This window comes from Podarcis cretensis, assembly GCF_951804945.1.
Source record: "Podarcis cretensis genome assembly, chromosome: 3".
NCBI lineage: Eukaryota > Metazoa > Chordata > Lepidosauria > Squamata > Lacertidae > Podarcis > Podarcis cretensis.
Window position 1 is genome coordinate 98,768,889 of NC_137172.1, and position 20,951 is coordinate 98,789,839.

The 20,951-nt window shown below is 45.6% G+C and overlaps 1 protein-coding gene and 1 long non-coding RNA gene across 2 annotated transcripts in view; one reads left to right on the plus strand and one right to left on the minus strand.

Moving 5' to 3' along the window:
- The first annotated feature begins 18 nt into the window (after nucleotides 1–18).
- Nucleotides 19–14,623, plus strand: ADI1 (acireductone dioxygenase 1). Its single transcript, XM_079970187.1, has 4 exons — nucleotides 19–223; nucleotides 4,922–5,041; nucleotides 10,948–11,127; nucleotides 13,806–14,623. The coding sequence occupies exons 1-4, from the start codon at nucleotides 104–106 to the stop codon at nucleotides 13,926–13,928; spliced, it is 543 nt and encodes a 180-aa protein (XP_079826313.1). The 5' UTR covers nucleotides 19–103; the 3' UTR covers nucleotides 13,929–14,623.
- LOC307212783 overlaps nucleotides 7,802–20,951 on the minus strand; it is a 94,270-nt gene continuing 81,120 nt past the window's right edge. Inside the window, exon 2 of the long non-coding RNA XR_013837212.1 lies at nucleotides 7,802–9,453. This is a non-coding gene — a long non-coding RNA (uncharacterized lncRNA). The remainder of the gene's footprint in view (nucleotides 9,454–20,951) is intronic.

Consider the following 20,951-nt stretch of genomic DNA (forward strand, 5'->3'; position numbering starts at 1 on the left):
GGTTTCCCCTCCCCGGGAAGCGGAGAGGCGGAGCCGCCTTCCCTCCGTCGGGACTGGGAGCCTGGCTGGCTGGGAAGAAGGAGAGGCTCGGCCTGGGCGCACCATGGTGGAAGCCTGGTATATGGACGAGTCGGCGGAGGACCAGCGCCAGGCACACCGCCGGGAGCCCAACGAGCCCGTCAGCCTGACGCTGCTGCAGCAGCTGGGCGTCTTCTACTGGAAAGTAGGCAGGAGCGGGAGCCATTCCTGGCGCCAGGGCTCGCTTTGGAAAGGGGAGCAGGATCCTCGCGCGGCTGCGTTTCCCTCCCGCCCAGGACGCAGCAGTCGGAGTCCTGCGCACCGCCGCTTGTGCGCTTTGGGTGCAGGTTGCGCGTATGCACACAAACATTCTCCCCCTCAAAGAATTCTGGGGGATGTAGTCCACCCCTCGCAGAGCTGCAGCTCCCAGCCGTTCTTAACGAACTACAGCGCCCAGAATTCTTTGAGGGGAGGAATGTGCTTTAAAGGTGCGCACTGCTGCAGTTCGGTTTCCAGTCGCCAGAGCTGGGCTGCAAGCAGAGACTAGGCACTTGCAATGTGGTAGAAGTTTGTTGGACTCCTAGCTGCCATCAGGTCCAGGGATGAGGAGAGATGCATCTGGACCACCTCCAGCCATGGGCATAGCCAGGATTTATTTTAGGGGGCAGGCTTTATGTTTGGGAGGGGTGTCCAGAACCGAGTTATCTGGTATGCAATTGGTCAGTTAGCTAATTAGTATTTTTTATGAGGGCTCATGCCCTCAGCCATGAAGATCATTGGGTGAACTTGGGCCTGTCATGTTCTCATGGTTTAACCCAGGCATAGGTAAACTCTGGCCCTTCGGATGTTTGGGGCTACAATTTCCATCATCCCTACCTAACAGTACCAGTGGTCAGGGATGATGTGAATTGTAGTCCCAAACATCTGGAGGGCCGGAGTTTGCCTATGCCTGGGTTAACCCACCCCACAGGGCTGTTGTGAATATAAAACTGACACAGTCCATATCTGTGCCCCCTCTGAGCTCATGGGAGGGAGGGTGAGAGACAGCTGTAGTTATCATTAATAATAGCATTTTTATTGTTGTTGATAATAACTCTCAAAGGAGTAACTCTGTTAACGTGGTGGTAGCAAGAACAATAGTGAGTTGTGTGGTACTTTAAAGATGTAACATTTATTAATGCATAAGCTTTCCTGGACTAGAATCCACCTTATTTTTGAAATAATGATAATAATAATTTACTACATTTAGATCTTGCTTCTCTTCCAAGGAGCTGAATGCATACATAGTTCCTCAAATCTCTATTTTATCCCCACAACTTGGTGAGGCTGGTGTGAGGTCAAGAGATACTGACTGGCTTAAGTTTACCCAGCGAGCTTCATGGCTGAGTGAGGGCTTTTAAATCTGCTTTTCCTGCCTGTGCTCCAGCACTCTGCCCATGACACAGCGCTGCCTCTTCTTCCGATGTATGAATCGTCATCCCCAACAGGTGTGGAGAAAAACAGCCATAAGCTGCTGGGCCCAGCAGCCATAAAATGCAGAATTACAGCCTGTGATAATTGTATGGAAAGCTTCCATGTGCCCAAGTCAAGCACAGCGACTCTTGACCCTCCTGTAAGTGCCAGAAATCCCCATATCACATGCTGGTCACCTGGTCCCTGAACAGTGTTTTTCCACTACACTGGCCACTTGCTTTGTTTCTGCTTAGCTTCAGCAAGGTGGCTGTATGATGTGCCCCCGGACCTTCTACAGTACTCTGTATTTCACATTTGACTACAGATACTAGAGCGTGAAATACAAAAGCAGTGAGTGTGGAAAGCTCCTATTGTTTCCTTTTAAAATATGTGGAGATTGGGGCTGGGGAAAAGGTTAGGCCCTTGCTTCCCTTGTATATTTGAATAGGCGGAGTGTACCGATGCAGACCTCAACTAAAGTGGATTGGGAATATCTTTTGTGCTGTACCACAAATGATTGATTTGCTTGGCTCACAGTACCATAGAATTGTAGAGTCGGAAGGGACCATGAGGGCCATCTAGTCCAACCCCCTGCATTGCTCAAACCGCTGACCCTGAGATTCATGCCTACCAACTGAGCTATCCCAGAGGTTATAGATGTACATGTAGACAGATGGGCTAGCAAAACATTTTGCAGGATCTTTACCTGGGCATCTTGTTTGCAAAGCAGTGGTCATGGAAGTATTTTAAACTAAGTGCTCTACAGTTTATTTTAGAGCAGTGATTATCAAACTTTTTTTTATGGGCCACTTGAAAATTTTGGGGTCTCCGAGGACCACTTTGTTTATGCGTCTGTGTATGCAAGCTAGAAATCAAAGCACATCCCTTACATTAAAAAAATAAAATCATAGTTTTGACTTTCTAATCTGATGGATGTGCCAGCTTTGCGTGTAAGCAAATTTCTCCCCATTATATTATATTATATTATATTATATTATATTATATTATATTATATTATTATATTATATTATATTATATTATATTATATTATTTATACATACCCCTACCATCTGGCTGGGTTTCCCCAGCCACTCTGGGCGGCTCCCAACAGAATAATAATGATAATGATAAAGTGATAAAAAAATCAAACATTAAAAATTTCCCTAAACTGGGCTGCCTTCAGTTGTCTTCTAAAAGTCAGATAGATTTCCTTGACACCCCAAAGTGAGTGTAATGTTTGTCAGGTCTCAGGACATTATTCAGCATTCCTTTTCCATATTTGGACTTGAGGGTGGCAGGGGATGGAAATCTTACCTTGCAACAACAAATAATAAAAAACAATAATAGTATTATTTGTACCCCGCCCATCTGACCGGGTTGCCCCCAGCCATTCTGGGCAGCTCCCAACATATGAAAACATAATAAAACATTAAACATTAAAAAACTTCCCTTATGAAAATCATGGCCCTCAGGCTATGGCTTTATTTGCCTGTTCAATAATCTACCTCTGGTCAAAACATCCTCTGTCTCCATTGTCAGAAGAAGAAAGAAAAAATCAATTGCATGGCCACATACAGCTATTCTTGACCGTTCTCCATCTGTTCCTCATAGCACCTGAGTGGAGTTTGTGGGGGCCAAAAGTGATTTGCAGACCAGAGCTTGAGTACCTCTGCTTTAGGGTTTAGCATAAACCTTTGGGGCTGCTCATTTAACACATATCAGCAAAGGAGTTTCTAGCACTCTTGCTGTAGTTTACATTACAATGTCAGTACAAAGCATTGATTATCCTAGACAGGATGGGTGGTGAGTGGGCAGTGTGGACCTCCCACAAGCGCTGCGCTCCTTCCCTCAAGGTGCAACCCATTGCAATTACGGAACAAATACAGTTAAATCAGGACCCGGGCAGTATATTAAACTTGTGAAATAATCAATGAAGACCCCTTGATTCTTGTCGGCGTTTAAATTTAATCTCGATTGTTTGCTGCGTCCCTGCTGCTCCCCCTATCAAGGCTAATTTTGTTGTTTTGGAAAGCTGCTCTGCTAAAGATGGCAGCCTGCCTGGAGGGAAATCCAGGAAGGGAAAGTTGTATAAAACAGCTGAGAGCTCTTCATGGACAGAGGCTACTTGCTGGTGTAGCAATCTTCCTTCCGGGGGGAACCCTGCTCTACTGTTGACATTGGAAGGCCAGCTTTTCAACGATCCCTTTTTGAGGAACAAAAGTGGTTTCAGAAACTCAGAACTTTATTGCTGGTTTCCAGAACAAGAGTAGCCAATTCTGTCCCCTCCAGAGAATTCTGGATTGTGAATCCCCACCACCTCCAACCATTGGGCATGCTCAAGGTTGTCATCTGACTTAGCCTGATGTTTAACTGAGAGTCAATCACATCATTTGAAAAATAAGACTTTAGAGCCGCCTGGCCCCAAAATGGCAACTAGACATTCCATTTTGGCAACTATAACCTTGGTTTAAGGAGCCATTTGGCTCCTGGCTTCTATATCTTGAGTGTTTTACACGGGACGTAAGCAGGTAATAGCACCAGGGCTTTTTTTCCTCAGTGGGACGCGGGTGGCGCTGTGGGTTAAACCACAGAGCCTAGGACTTGCTGATCAGAAGGTCAGCGGTTCGAATCCCCGCGTCGTGGTGAACTCCCGTTGCTTGGTCCCAGCTCCTGCCAACCTAGCAGTTCGAAAGCACAAACTGCAAGTAGATACAGTGGTACCTCGGGCTACATACACTTCAGGTTACACACACTGTTAACCCAGGTTAAGAACTTTGCTTCAGGATAAGAACAGAAATCGGGCTCTGGCGGCGCGGCGGCAGCAGGAGGCCCCATTAGCTAAAGTGATGCTTCAGGTTAAGAACAGTTTCAGGTTAAGTACGGACCTCCGGAATGAATTAAGTACTTAACCTGAGGTACCACTCCAGCAGGAAGGTAAACAGCGTTTCCGTGCGCTGCTCTGGTTCACCAGAAGCACCTTAGTCATGCTGGCCACATGATCCGGAAGCTGTACGCCGGCTCCCTTGGCCAGTAAAGCGAGATGAGCGCTGCAACCCCAGAGTCGGCCACGTCTGGACCTAATGGCCAGGGGTCCCTTTACCTTTACCTAGTACAATCGGAAGACTGACAATTGTGGGAATGTTCAGGGAGGCAGGAGAGGATATATTGCTTATTAATATCCTTCCTAACTTGCACTAGCAAGTTCCTTTACTTAGCAGAGTTTTACATTCACCTTTTAAACGCACAGCCCAAACCTTTCCCCGCATGTCCAATCCAGGAAAACAAGGAATATTGTACTTGACTGCTACTTATGTATTACATCTCACAACAACCTGCTCTGCAGAGTCATAAAAGCGTTTTGTACGTAAGGAGCGTTTGGGATGCAGCCGATCGCAATGACTGCCTCGTTTTGAACATTTCTGTCACCAAAACCCTTTTCTTAATTCTGCAGCTGGATGCTGACAACTATGAGACCGATCCTGTCTTAGCAGAGATCCGGAAAGAAAGGAACTACAACTGGATGGATATAATAACGATACACAAAGATAAGCTTCCGAATTACGAAGAGAAGGTATAATATATTCTGTCTCTCATCTGGAACTTGAAAAGGTTGCAAATGCTGGAACTCGCCACTAGAGTGTGTGCCAGTTTCAGACGTTTTGCGATTCTGCTGTTTGAACACTGGCTGTCCCTTTCCTGAGAACTAAGGCTGAAATCCTAGCCCTGCTTAACCTGAAAATAAGCCAAATTGAATTAAAAAGGGCTGACTTTGGAGTAGACATGGCTGGATTTTGCTGTCCGTCATGCAGTTGTTCTCCCTCCTGCCCTAGTGCATTTCAAAACCTATTATAATGGGAAGATATCTGCTTCCCTTCGGTTGCTGCCTATTATTTTTCTGACAGGGCTCCTGTACCTTCTTAACAGCTGGTGAATTCTGGAGTGCAGACTGGGAGATGAGTTGCACCTGTTTGATTTCTGCCTCCTATGGTGCTGTGAAAAGGCACAGCAAATGTGCTAGAAAAAATGGAGAAAGTTGGCAGCAAGATGGCTGGCTTATGTATGCATGCGAATAACTTCCACCTTTTAACATGCACTTAAGTGAGCATTAGGGACGTGGGTGGTGCTGTGGGTTAAACCGCAGAGCCTAGGACTTGCCGATCAGAAGGTTGGCACTTCGAATCCCCGCAACGGGGTGAGCTCCCGTTGCTGAGTCCCTGCTCCTGTCAACCTAGCAGTTCGAAAGCACGTCAAAGTGCAAGTAGATAAATAGGTATCACTCCGGTGGGAAGGTAAACGGCGTTTCCGTGCGCTGCTCTGGTTCACCAGAAGTGGCTTAATCATGCTGGCCACATGACCTGGAAGCTGTACACCGGCTCCCTTGGCCAGTAAAGCGAGATGAGCGCTGCAACCCCAAATCGGTCATGACTGGACCTAATGGTCAGGGGTCCCTTTACCTAAGTGAGCATTTGGGAAGTTTTGGTGCCTGCTTTGGATAGAATTGTAGAGTTGGAAGGGACCCAAAGAATCATGTAGTCCAACCCCCTGCAATGCACACTAAACTTGGGGTGGGGGGTTTTTTGGCCCTCCAGATTTTTGGATCAAGCTCCTGCCAGCCCCTTCCAGTGTGGTCAGTGATGATGAGAACTGTAGTCCAGTAATGTTTGGAGGGCAGAGGTTCCTCGTTCCCACGCAAAACCGTAGTTTGATGTGATTTTTGCTGCTTACTGGTAACCCCTAGAGTTAGACTACACTCCTCCATCTTACATCTGGCAAAGGCAGGGTGAAGTGAATGGGGTTACAGTATCCAAAGTTAATATAACTTGGCTTATATTCCACCTTTTCTCTAAGGAGCTTAATGCAATATCCGGTTCTCTCCACCCTCTCTGTTCCTCACAGCAGCCTTGCGAGGTAGGACAGGCAGAGAGAAAGCCACTCAGGAACTTTCATTTAACGTTCATTTCACTTTTAATTTGTATACCGCCTTTCTATATTACTACACACAAGGCAAGTTTACAAGCCGGAGAAACAACAACATAGGCAGCAAAGATTACACATGTAATATCAATCTGATCCAGTACAAAATACGTCACAACTACTTCAAAATAAACAACTGATATCAAACAAAGCAATATTCAGTTATCCATTAGAAGGTACAGTAATAGTAAACAGTAAAATTAAATATTAGCGAGTAATAATTAAATGGCTTCCACTTATCAATTACAATAAAGAATTACTAAACTATAATCGATAAAAATAATGGTAAGTCACAATGCATAAAATACCACAAAACATGAAAAACCATATAAAACGATCAAATTGAGAAACAAGGACACACAACTATTATTATTATTATTATTATTATTATTATTATTATTATTATTATTAATATATCCCTGAACTCCTCTTTGCTAGAACTTGGATCGCTAACTGCTGCACCACACTGCCTCCTGAAGTGATGATATTACTAACTGGGCAAACTTCATTGCCTTGTACGCTTCAGGATTTCGAGCCAGACAGGATTCTTCTATAGGCTTAGATGGTCAGGGTCAGCAGAAGGCAAGACAGACTGAATGCTGCCAAACAAATATATGTTTTCTGCCGTTTTGTGTCTCTCTTGTTCTGTGAACGCTGAGATGAGGAGATACGACCTGAGCACTCTCACCTGGCGGTTTTACCTCTGGAGTGGCCAGGTGAAAAAGGAAGGCAGGGCTCCTGTACCTTTAACAAAGCCATGATTCTGCTGAAGTGAACAGGCTTATTTATATGTTCTGAAATTGCCTCTTCTACACAACTCTTAAAGGTGCAGAAGAGCCTCTTCTCCCTCCCTCCTTCCCTCCCACCACCACCAACCACCCTACTTATCTGGCAGAAGGACGTATGTTAAGCTTCTGAACAATTGGCCACACCGCTTCCTTGGGACATTATAAATGAAAGCAACAAAACCGGCTGGTTCTATTCTAGTAGTCATTATTCAGACTTCTCAGAAAGAGGGAGCTCTTCTGCCTCTCCTTGTCTGGTTGTCAAGGTGATGCGTTTTAAGTGCTATGAATATTTTAGTAATTTCGCGACTGGAGTGGAGTCTGAATGCCTACCCAGCTTATTTCTGCCAGGTTCTGCGATCTCCCTGACCCGTAACATGTCTCAAGAGCATTATCAACCTGGCAGCACCGGCTGACGCACCCTCCTGAAAGCTCCAGTGCACTTCAGCTGTTGTCGGCTCACAAAATCATTCCGCCGCTAAATTTAGGTTTTTCTCCTCCCCCTCCCTCTTTGCTCCAGAGCTGACTAAGCACTTGAGGAAGCGGGTCAGTTGTGGTGGCACCTTTGGTTAAAAAAAAAAAAAGGCTTTTACCGAGGGAGGAGCTGGGAAAGAGAATAATTCATTGGCAATTCCATGCGCTTAAGGTGCACCTAGGTAATTTTACTCGCAGATCCATCATGTAAAGAGTAGCTGAGTTCTGATACAGAGCTGTGGTTTGGACTTTGAGGGACTCTTGAATCACCTCCATCCCAGCCAGCATGGGTTCTGGAGGGCAATAACATCAGCAGAGCCACAGGTCCTCTTGGGGTAGGATTGAGTAGCTGGGCGCTCAGTGAAACTGGCTGACAGGAGGAGATTCAGGGCAGGCGAAAGGGCCACCACTTCCTACAAACCACCAGTCATGGATTCCTGAGCTGGATCTACAATGACCTGCTTAACATTATTAGATACAGTAGTACCTTGGTTCTCGAACAGAATGCATTCCGGGAGTCCCTTCGACTCCCGGAACCACTTGAAAACCAAGGCGTGGCTTCTGATTGGCTGCAGAAGCGTCCTGCAGCCAATCAGAAGCTGCACAGGATGTTCGGCTTCTGAAAATGGTTCAAAAAACGGAACACTCACTTCTGGGTTTCGATCATTTGTTCGGGAGGCAAGGCATTTGAGATCCAAGGTATTACTGTATATTGTTCTAAAACGTCACAGGGCATACTTATAAAATAGAGCATTTTTTTTAACCCCCCCCCCCCCCATCAAAAATGGCTATCTGCCTACTGCTGGTTGCTCTGCAGCACCCTTGGGTATCACATTTTAACAACGCATTACGAACATTATAAGTAGGATTCCATGTGTCCATAATGCTTAGCAAAACCCTTCCTTAACATTAAAAACCACGTTTATTTATTTCTATTCTGACATCTTTATTGAAAGTTAAAAAGTACATAGTTATGTGTGCACTAAACATGGTGAGACATAAATGAAAGGGAGAAAAAGAAAAGGAGAAACATCACCCATGTAGAAGGGAAAGTAAAGGGAGAGGAGGTAAATAAAACCTAAAACTCTATACTGTAACAAAGTTGTTATTGTACTTCACCAGATCTTAACCTATTACAGTATTTTTAAGAATGGATTCCAAATATCGTTGAATTTCGTCCATGGCAAGTCTGCGTTTATATGCAAGTTCTTCATATGTTGTGAGTTTGTAGAAGTCTTCAATCCAGTTGTAGAAGGGAGACACATTTTTATTTTCCTAATTCGTCAGTATCAGTCTTTTTGCAATGGTAAGGGCCCGGAGAGTCGACTCGTATTGTCCTTTTATAAGGTTCCATGCGCTGGGCATATCTTTCAAAAGGATATTTTGCTCTGTAAATGTGAGGTTGTTCCATACAGTCCCTGTTGATGGTTTCAGTTACCTTCTGCCAAAAATCTTTCAATATAGGACAGTGAAAAAACATGTGCTTTAGAGAAGCATTATTCCTATTAAAAACTGTGAGTGTAGATTTGTCCCTAGTAGCCTTGGGCGACCTGGCGCCATTGAGGAACATGACTGATGGGAATTGTAGTCAACGCTAACAATCATCCAGGTGTGTTTGGGATTGGCATGGGTCCAGTTGTGACCATGTGGAGATTTCTGGGTGCCAGGTTAGTGATTTGACACCTCCACCTGACTGCCCCCTCCAGCCTTCTTAAGCAGCTAAGCAGAAGAGCTTGTTTCTTGCATTTATCTCCCACCTTTCTCTCCAAGGAGGATCTGGTTTGCCCCCAAGCTCAGTTAAGGATTAAGAGGCTGCGATTGGCCCAAGGTCACCCTGTGAGCTTCATGACTGAGTGGGGATTCGAACCCTGATCTCCCAGGTCCTAGTCCAACGCTCTCACCACTACACCACACTGGCTTCCTAGAGTACTTCTGCTATAGGGCAGCTATATAAATTCAGCAAGTAACTAAATATGGGGAAAGCGGAATGTCACTTAGAGAAGGACGTGAAATATTTTCCTTGAAGCTTGAATTTGTTTTATTCTGGATTGTTTTATTTGATGTTTTAATGTGTTGTGAACCACTTTGAGACTTCCCCCCCCATTAAAATATAAAGCAGAATAGAAATGATGATGCTGATATACAAAATCTGCTCTGGACAATAGATCCAGTTTGATTAGTATCTACATGGTGCTTAGAGAATAACTTGCGCCTAAATATTAGTAAGACAAGGGAGATGGTGTTGGACTTGCAGAGGAAGAGAGGGGAACCTGCCCCGTTGTATATCGGGGGGGGGGGGGGCTTTGTGGAAAGAGTCTCCTCCTTTAAATTCCTGGGAGTTTACCTTAGTGAGGACCTCACTTGGAAAATCAACATGGTGGTCAGAAAGGCCCAACAGAGACTCCATTTCCTCAGGGTCTTGCGAAAGAATAATGTTAAACAACAACTGATGAACTCCTTTTACCGGTCCACAATAGAAACTGTCCTTTCATATTGTATCACAGTGTGGTATGCTGGCCTGACAGCCACGGACAGAAAGTCTCTACAGAGGGTGGTGAATACAGCACATGATATCATGGGCTGTCCCTTGAGTCCGCTAGATGACATCGCAAGGGATCGTAGCCTGAGGAGAGCGAGAAAAATTCTCAGGGATGACTCACACCCCGGCCATCACCTCTTTAATCTTCTACCCTCGGGCAGGAGATACAGAAGTATAATCAGCCGTACCAACAGGCTAAAAAATAGCTTCTATCCATGGGCTGTTAGGCTGTTGAACGAAAAATAACATAGTGAAATTGACTTCCGAGGTGGTGTGTTGTTTGATAAGAGATTTGAGTGGTTTTTTTGGGGGGGAGGCTCATTGTACAATGACAGTAAAGGTATTATTATTATTGTTATTATTATTATTATTATTACTATTACTATTACTATTAGAATTATTATTTTCTCAGACTAAATCTGGAATAAGGACTATGGGTTTCAATTGGGAAGTTCCTCAAAAGAGCGACCTGCAATATGAGATTAATGATTCTGCCCTGCCTTGCAAGGTTGCTGTTAGAGAACGCTGGTAAAGAGCTTGAAGAGCGCTCAAAGGGCTCTCCTTTCAGTGCCAAATATTGCATTATTGAGAGGGGCTTTGGATTTCCTGGCGTAACATCTTGCAATCTTTACATGCTGTGCTGCTTGTAATAAGATTCGTGAAATGGAAAGCCGCTTCCTTCTCTCTTCCCTTCCCCTTTCCCAGATAAAAATATTTTATGAAGAGCACTTACACCTGGATGATGAGATTCGCTACATCCTGGAAGGAAGTGGGTATTTTGACGTTCGCGATAAAGACGACAAATGGATCCGGATTGCCATGGAAAAGGGAGACATGATCACGCTTCCTGCTGGCATCTATCACCGATTTACGCTGGATGAATCTGTATGAAATTACTTCCCCACCCCCACCCCCCCATAAACATCTACACAGAGTTGACAGAATTGTCTGCAGCTGTAGAACAGCATATTAATAACAAAACTCTTGAGACCTGCAGTGTAATCTGCTAAATTAAAAAATGTGTGGGTGGGATAATGAGGGAAGAACAGGCAATGGGTACAAAATCAGAGCCTGTGACCACTTTTATTTGTTTTTCTATTTTTTAAAAAAAGGAATTTAGGGCTGCATCTCAACAGTGGGAACTGGGGCTGCATCAGTGCCAGATTTAGAGCGTTGTGAGTGGTTCCCATGAATAGGGTGCTGAGCTGAGCAGGGCTCAAAATTGAGAAGATCCTTAATTGAGACGATCCATCTGGGGGAGCAAAATACTGGCCTCACAAAGGGCGTTATATTAGAAAGATGACCATCTCTGGCTGCAGACATACAGACATACCATACAGTTAAAGCATGCCATTTCCCCCAGGGAATTAAGGGTAGTGAGAATTGTAGCTCTGTGAGGGGTAAACTACAGTTTACCAGAATTCATTTTTATGTATGTGGGGGGGGGGGGGGGGAGAGATGTGCTTTACACGCCTGGTGTGAACACAACCTGTGTTTTGCCATATTAAACCTGTGGAGTAGGGTGGGGAGAGTCACTTGAAATTCATTGAAGGGATTCCTCCCCCTCCCCTAATTTTTATCATCACCACCACAACCACCATAATCTCCAAGAAACTCAAGGTACATAGCTGTTCCTCAACAACAATTCTGTGAGGTTGGCTTGGCTGAGAGACTGTGACTGGCCCAAGGGCACCCAATGAGCTTCAGGGCTGAGCGAGGATCTTGAGCCCAGACTTGCAGGCCTGGGTACGAGACTCGTCACCACCACACCACACCGGCTCTGCAATGTCTTGCTCTCTGTGCAACTCTGGTGAGGATCCCTCACTGCTTTCTTGAGAGGGGTTTTCAGGGGTTCGTGGTGAAGGGGACAGAAGGACCACTTGTACGAATTGCCTTCTTCTCAGCGGACCACGCCCTGTATAGAAAAAACAGCTTTTAAAAACGCTTCTCCCCACAGATTTTCCTGCCCCCAGTAATCCAGCAGTCCTACTTTTGTTGATAGTACTGACCAGTGCTTTTCTTTTCCCTAAAAAAATGTTTAGGGGGTGCTCTCATTTTCCTACTCATTGAAATACCGCTCTTCAATGAGGCCAAACTTAGATTCACAAAATGTTTAGGGGTATGTGTTCCCCTGTGTCGTCCCCCCCCCGAAAAAAGCACTGGTACTGACTGGAAGTCATATGTTTCTACACCTTGTAGGTAATCAAAGCATGGCAGCTTCAACCTCAGTTTGGTCATAAAGCCCACCTGTCTTCCAAGCTGCCATTCCCAACTCTCTGGGATTAGAAATCAATTCCTCAAGGTTCAGGCAGGGATAGTATTTAGAGCACATGCGCTTTCTCTGCTCTGTGCGGCTCCTGCTACCTTTGCAGTTAAATGGAGCACTCGTGTCTTCGGCCTTGTCACAAAATCCATCTTTAGTAAGGGATTGGTGTTGCCATAGCAACTATGCAGTGGAGCCTTGGGAGATCTGCTTTGCTCGTCCTGTTCTCTGGCTTGTTGTGAGGGATGTATAAAGCATTTGATTTAGGAAGTTTAAGGTCGCTGTCTTGCTATGGGTCTGAGGCCTCTGGCCGGCTCTTAGAATGAGCTCTGCAATCTATTGGTTTCCCTCTGCGTAGGAAAACAGGTGCAGGCCCTGACAGAGTGACAATATCACGACCCCCAAATTTTGTTGAATGTGCTTTGTCGAATCGAGAAGTTTTGCCTTGCTGTTAATATCGCCGGAAAGATTAGGTGGCAGTCATCCAAGTTTTGCTCAGAGTAGGCCCGTTAAAGTTAACGTACTTGAGTTAGGCCTGTTCATTTCAAAGGGTCTACTCTGAGTAAGGGCGCTTCAGTGTTGAAAAACAAAGCAAAAAATGCAGTGTTAACTGCAGAGATGTTGCTGTGCATCAGCAACAGAAACTGGAGTCAGAGGTCTTATGTGTAAATTTTAAAAATGAGGAACGAGCAAAGAGATTTCTCTTCTTACCCCTCCAACCTGCATGTATTGAATTATAAATGTTAATCATACTGATTTCATGTAGGCTAGCATTGCAATAACTTCTGTGTGTGCCCCAAGCCTTGTTCAGAGTTGGTTTTGCATTGAGCAGTACTCATTTTTGTTTTTTATAAAGAGCCAAAATTCACCTTGAGAAACTGTTCCAAACACAGAGCTAATATGAAGGGGGGGAGGGGAAAGCATTAAATGCTAAATTTTGATGTGTCAGGCTGTTCCAAAAGGGGCTCCCCCTTTTGTGACTTGTTCATGATCTCTTTTCCATGATGGGTTTCTGGATGTTTTTGCCTTAGAGCAGGGACAAGGCGAAGCGATTTCACTTTACAGTGTCTGCTCTTTGCAAAATGTGAATATTGCAAGGAATCCAAACACAAAGGCTATGGGGATTGGGGAATGGATATTTCAAATAAAGTAGCCAGCGTTTCTCCAAAGCTGGCTGTTCCCCAACCTTTCAGTTGGACTCGAGCCCTGTACTTTGAACCCCACTCCTTTCAGGGTTTTCATTCTTGTTTTTCAGAAGTAAACCATGTTAAGTGTGAACTTTCTGTGTTTCTGTTCCCAGAATTATGTGAAGGCAATGAGGCTGTTTGTCGGAGAACCTGTGTGGACAGCGTACAACAGGCCTGCGGATCATTTTCCTGCTCGAGTACAGTACCAGCAATCTCTGGTGCAAGCAGCACAATAAACCAGTGGGAAGGTTCGAGACTCAGTTTCCCACAACTTCTGCACAATGGAAATAGCAAAATGGCCTTTTTAATGCCACCCGCTTATTAATGAGACATTGGTTTCCTGCAGCTCTAATGTAGGGGAAGCAAATAGAGGGGAATGTTTGTTCTGTTCTTCCTCAATCAATTGTTGGATGGAAGATGATTACCTTTCCTTTTCTTAAAAGTGGGAGAGATCTTTTTGGGCAGATCTGGAGGTTGCATTTAACTTCGACTAGTTATTCCAAGGATCTCTCTGCTGCTCACGTAGTTAAATAATTCAGTTACACCTGAGGATTCATATAGTGTAGCTTTTCCAGCTTTGTGAGGGCACCAAGCTGAGGAAGGCTGATGACAAGGCAATATAAATGCTTACCTGATCTTGTTTTGCTTTTCAATACAGTACAGATTTATTCAGTTGAGGATAAGTTGATTTTTTTTCTTTTTAAAAATACAAATTCAAAACTGTTTGAATACTTTTTCAGTTAATCCAGTGCTGTGCTCATGCAAAGAGAGGGAAATTCACTTTGTGCAAACGCTGCTTTAGCAACAAATATTTGGGCAGAAACTATGAATAGCAACCTTATAACGCTGCCTTATCCAGTAGCCTGAGGATTTCGTTGTTTTTAACAATCAAGCAGTACATAAATTTTATGAAATAAATAACTTAATAGAACTACTGTGTCTCATAAATGAGTCGGGACAAACCAGGTTCCCTGTGTCTGGCTTCCTTAACTGTCTAAGCATTTGGATAAACAGAGTTCTTTTTCGCCTTGGGTACAATCCAACAAAACCTGTTATGCATATTGAAGTCAGGTTACAGCAGCAAGTCATTGAAATGCATCTCTGGTCAATAGGTTATATCTGGCAGTACAAGAATGTTGCCCTTATCCCCTGAATGCTCCCAAACACTTTCTGGAGGAATGAGAGATCTGCAGTAGCAGTGGGGGTGGGGTGAGGGACCTACAGTGGGGAAAGTCAGATGGAAGGAGTTTGCACAAGCCCTTGTGGGGTGGGAGGCAAGAGGAACTGGAACTTTCTTTGCAATTGTGCTACGCAGGGTATGCCCCAATAGCTGCACAGATTTGGTACCAGAACTAAGGTAACCGCATTTTCTGCAGTGCATGGGGTATTGCTGGAAAATCAGAACACTGTGTCTTGTTTTAATATTTATGCAGATGACAAAAAAAATCCGTTACAGTTGAGCACTTCAGGGGTGCAGTCCCCAACATATTTCCTCCCAAATATTATTCATATTGCAGCCCTCCGCTTGGTTCGAAAATAGCAAAGTGGCCAGGATTCAAGTCTGGGGTGCATGATAACCGTGCACACATTTGGATCAGTGTTGTCTTCACTGAGCGATTCCTTCCGGACAGGGAGCTCACGATCGTGATTTTGTCTGCCATTCCCCCCACGTCTCATTAGCTTCACTGCTGATATTTCAGGTTGCTCATCTCTGTGTCAGGCATGTGTGGGCGTCGAGGGCAGCCGTGTTGTAGGACTGAGGCTTTCTAGCCTGTCGTGCCATTTGCTCACTGGAGAGAGGCGCTTCCTTCCTTTCTTGTTTAACCCTGGCACTAATTAGCTGACTAGTTCAAGGCAGGGTTAGGTCGTCGGTGGCGTGTCAGCCGCAGGAAGTTCCCAGCAGAGCCCCCGCGGGCTGTTGTGCCGGCGGAAAAATACATGGCCACAGGCAGCAAGAGCCAGATGCCTGGACTCGAGTGGAATGCTAAAACCGAGAGGAGCTAAAGACTGTGAGAGGAGCAGGGCTGGGTTGCGGCAAGGACCCATCTGGCCTAGCATTCTGTCTGCTTCAGCAACCAGCTACAGCTTACTGGAAAATATACATTGGTGGGTGTTGTGTGGATGAATAAATATGTGTGGATGAGATAGAGTAGCCTTGACAACCGTTTCCCACAGACACATGGGAGGGACCTGATGAGGAACGGTTGAAGGAGCTGGGTATGTTTAGCCTGGGAAAGAGGAGGCAGAGAGACAGTAGCCATCTTCAGATATCTAAAGGGCTGTCACACGGAGGATGGAGCAAGTTTGTTCGGGTTGGGGGTGTTTACTGGGCTGTTTTTGTTTTTTAATTATGTATTTTGCATTTTTATACAGTGGTACCTCGGGTTAAGTACTTAATTCGTTCCGGAGGTCTGTTCTTAACCTGAAACTGTTCTTAACCTGAAGCACCACTTTAGCTAATGGGGCCTCCTGCTGCTGCTGCGCCGCCGGAGCACGATTTCTGTTCTCATCCTAAAGCAAAGTTCCTATTTCTGGATTAGCCGAGTATGTAACCTGAAGCGTATGCAACCCGAGGTACCACTGTATTGTGATTTTTTGCCATAGGGTTTTGGATTAGGACTGGCCGAGTACTACAAAGAGCACGTTGGCCAGGGAACAAAAACGTTTGTGCAGCTTCTCCGAGTTCAGACGTGTGTAGGTCAGGAAAGTGTGGGGCTTCAAGAAGTGGGGGAACATTATTTATTTTTTAATGGCTTGACATTCTCCTTCAGAGGGCTGTGCCCCATAGTGGACCAGCCTCCGCTGTGTCGAATGTCCTTTGAAATCGTGGTGTGGCTCTCCCTTGTGTATCTCTGAAGGTGTGAAAGGGAAGGGAAGGGGCTGTTATTTGGGATTGAGAGTCAAAGAGAAGAAAAAACACCAGGTGGAGGCAAGAAGGTCCCTTTGCGGAAATGCACCCTGGTGTGTTTGCTCCCAAGGGAACCTTCAGGTGAAACCATCCCTAAGTTTGCAAGCGACTGTAAGCGGGAGCAGGCTTGGTGTGGCCCGCTCACATCTACAGAAACAGCTGCTGGCTGAATCCCTGAGAGAAACATCTGAAGAGACAATATTTCCACATAGTCTTAAAAGGGTTCAAGTTGGTGTAGAAGCCTGCATGTGTTGAGACCTTGTCTCTCTGTAGGGGTGCGTGTGAGAGGCAGTGGAGAGGGGCCATTGGTCGGGCCCTGCTTGCCTGGGACTGAGAAACGAAAAGGGTGAAATATTGGTTTGAGGCAAGAAGGCTCCTTGCAGACTTGGGCCCTGGCATGTTCACTCCAGTTGCCCCTTTGTAATCTGGGTTTGCAGCTGCTGAAAAGGATGTGGGGTCTCCTCTCCCACTGTAGCTCAGCGGTACCTCACCTGTTCAGCTGGCTTAATGGCAAAACAATTCTCCAAAGCCTTTATTTGCCAGGAAACATGTCCCCCCCCCCCCAGGAAGGCGATTTGGAAGTCATTCCTCCAATAATGAGGAAATGTGTGATGAGCGCAGACATACCTAAATAAGAGAAGCTGGCCTGTGTTTTTGCCCGCTTCCCTCAGTGGGCGAATCCTCACGCTGCAGCTGACATACGATCTTGCCTCTGCAGCTTCCAACATATATAAAAGCATATAAAACATTACACATTAAAAAGCTTCCTAATACAGTGGTACCTCCGTTTTCAAACGTCTCGGAAGTTGAACATTTTGGTTTTCGAGCGCCAAAAACCCGGAAGTAAATGCTTCCATTTTCAAACACACCTTAGAAAGCGAACGGCTTCCACTGAGTGTTTCTCACTTTTATATCAGATATATCTGGTATATCAGATATACCAGATAGTGACAGAGGATGAAAGAGAGGACAAGTACCCCGGCAGCAGTGTCATGTAAGAGGACTCTATGTCCCAGCCCATAGTTTCCTATCCACTGAAAGATACAAAGGAATTTATATGTGGTATGGATCTGCTCCTATCACATTTCAGCTTCACCAACAGGGCCGGCCCTACCATTAGGTAGAGAAGGTGTGAGGAACTTTTGGCCCTCCGGATGTTGGTGGACTACAGCTCCCATAATCCCTAGCACCAGAGACCCAGGTTCAGATCTTGACTCAACTGTGAAGCCGACTGGGTGACCTCAGGTTGGTCATTTGCTCAAGCCTAACTTGCTACTTCGAGGGACGCAGGTGGCGCTGTGGGTTAAAGCCTCAGCGCCTAGGACTTGCCGATCGAAAGGTCGGCGGTTCGAATCCCTGCAGCGGGGTGCGCTCCCGCTGCTCGGTCCCAGCGCCTGCCAACCTAGCAGTTCGAAAGCACCTCCGGGTGCAAGTAGATAAATAGGGACCGCTTACCAGTGGGAAGGTAAACGGCGTTTCCGTGTGCGGCTCTGGCTCGCCAGAGCAGCGATGTCACGCTGGCCACGTGACCCGGAAGTGTCTCCGGACAGCGCTGGCCCCCGGCCTCTTGAGTGAGATGGGCGCACAACCCCAGAGTCTGTCAAGACTGGCCCGTACGGGCAGGGGTACCTTTACCTTTACCTTTAACTTGCTACTTCACAGGGTAGATATAATTTTCTCAAATTTGCAGACTACCCTTTGCGCCTCTGTTTTCGAATGTTTTGGAGGCTGAACAGTCTTCCAGAATGGATTACGTTTGAAAACTGAGGTACCACTGTACATAGCTTCCTTCAGGTGTCTTTTCAAGGTTATACAATTAAACGGCCAGCAATTTATTATACTTCTGTTTTGGTTTTGCTTTTTAAATGAAAACATAGCCCTTGTGACGTTTGAACACCTCCAGGAAGGAGAAGGAATCTGGGATTGTGATGTTGCAGTGTTGTAAACAAAAATTGCCCTTTTCCCTTATCCAAGAGCCCATACGTGGGTTCCCTATTGGTAGGAGAAAATAACAGGCCTACCAGAGAATATTGAGAAGCAAAGCAGCTAGTAAGCTTGTTCTTTATTGATCTGTTGTAACAGGGTCCTCACTCACCACACGAAGGAGGGAGGAGGAACCCAGAACAATGGCGCGCAAAGCCTTATATGGACTTTTGAAATTGCCACCCTGTAGATCAAGACCAGGGACGCAGGTGGCGCTGTGGGTTAAAGCCTCAGCGCCTAGGACTTGCCGATCGAAAGGTCGGCGGTTCGAATCCCTGCGGCGGGGTGCGCTCCCGCTGCTCGGTCCCAGCGCCTGCCAACCTAGCAGTTCGAAAGCACCTCCGGGTGCAAGTAGATAAATAGGGACCGCTTACCAGCGGGAAGGTAAACGGCGTTTCCGTGTACGGCTCTGGCTCGCCAGAGCAGCGATGTCACGCTGGCCACGTGACCCGGAAGTGTCTTCGGACAGCGCTGGCCCCTGGCCTCTTAAGTGAGATGGGCGCACAACCCGAGTCTGTCAAGACTGGCCCGTACGGGCAGGGGTACCTTTACCTTTACCTAGATCAAGACCACCCCCAGATACATCATACCAACATCACAGAAAAGGCGGTCTAAAACAGAAATTTGAATGTTGTTTTTCCTGTTTGCCAGGTTATCTGATTGCCTTTCCTAATTGTCTTTCCTGATAGTCTGTCACCCATTAAAATGCTGATTCCTGAGACAATGGGAAGGCTCCCTGACCACCCCCACCTCCTTGCAGGGAAAACATTTGGTCAGTTTGGGAATCAAAATGGTTTCAGGTCGGTCTTCCTGTGCTGATCTATGTACGTACTCGGTTGGTACACTTATGAACATTACCATATCTAAGACCATAAAATTCCTATCACCATTTCAGCCACCATTTCAGTTTCCCCCAGCACTGCAGCTCCATGGTAGGAAAAAGCTGCACCAGTTGAATTTCTGCCTGCCATGCAGCTGTTAAAATGTCTAGGAGCTGCAAGAGGAAGGGGAAGGCTGAAAGGGGACCAGAAGTAACCGTGCTGTAGCTTAATGCTTCTGCCTTCGCCGCTCACACCTCCAACCAGCTCCCTTACAGAGTACAGCTCCTTTTCTCTCCCCTGTTCTCCTTCCTTCCTACTTCATTTGCTTTGGGGTGGGTGGGTATAATAATATATGAACATGATGAATAGCCCTTTAGCAAAACGGAGAGCACTTGAGGACCTTGGGAAATCTAGACTGCTGACTAGCTTGAAGAGGTAATGATTTGTACTCTTAATTAGGGAAGGGGAGAGGGCTGTTTACTTTTGTTTGACAGCCACTGTGTCTGCCTGCACTCAGTCAGGGAGGAGCTTGAAACCCCCAGGACTTTTCTCTCGTTCCTTTTTAAATTTCGGAATTAAAAATTTAGCATTTGTGAAAGGGCTGGTTCCTGCTAGGACACTAAGGGGGAGGGGTCTGGTGCCAGTTGTCTCCAGATCCTGTCTGCTAAGGTCCTGTTGTTCCGGCCCTGGGCACACCCAGCGCAGACCAACATAAACTCGCTCCTAGATAACATAAACCTGCTCCCAGATATGATGCAGAGTTTTCCCATCGCAGCTGAAAATAACAAGGTCTTACCTGAGACTGTGAGGTGGACATCAGCCTGTTTGGGTGATGAGAGCATTCAACTACAGTGGTACCTCGGGTTAAGTACTTAATTCGTTCTGGAGGTCTGTACTTAACCTGAAACTGTTCTCAACCTGAAGCACCACTTTAGCTAATGGGGCCTCCTGTGCTGCTGCGCCGCCGGAGCACGATTTCTGTTCTCATCCTGAAGCAAAGTTCTTAACCTGAAGCGTATGAAACCTGAAGCATATGTAACCCGAGGTACCACTGTATATTTTTACACGGCACAGTGACAAATAAAGGTCTCTGTCTTATGTATTAGGTTTGAAAACAATATCTTTAGTTGGGGGTTTTTTGGTAGTGCTTTTTTAAAAAATATTTTTTTTAGCTGTTTATGTGATATGTTTGTAAACTGCCTTGAGACTCATGCAAAAAGGACAATTCATAAATTAATAAAGTAAATAGATAAGGTAGATATTTAATTACTTATTTTATTTATATTCTGCCTTTCTCTCAGTGCAGGACTCAAGGCTGTTCACAGCATGAAATAAAATGAATTCAGCTAAAACACACACAATCAGTATAAATACTTTTTTTAAAAAAGAAAGGAACACTATTAAAAACAACCACCACCAAAAGCACTTAAAACCATTTATAAGTACAAAAAAGGGTGGGGGAGAAAATATACAACACCCACTCTCAGAAGTCTCAGCCACAACAACCAGCTAGTGGCAAACTCTCCAAACAGAAAAAAGGTATTTGC

What these genes read in the sequence shown, in the direction of transcription:
- ADI1 (XM_079970187.1), top strand. Translation starts at nt 104, where the DNA reads ATGGTGGAAGCCTGGTATATGGACGAGTCGGCGGAGGACCAGCGCCAG. An exon ending in TTCCGAATTACGAAGAGAAG is followed by an intron (nt 5,042 to 10,947) that starts GTATAATATATT and finishes CCCCTTTCCCAG; the next exon opens with ATAAAAATATTTTATGAAGA. An exon ending in GATTTACGCTGGATGAATCT is followed by an intron (nt 11,128 to 13,805) that starts GTATGAAATTAC and finishes TTCTGTTCCCAG; the next exon opens with AATTATGTGAAGGCAATGAG.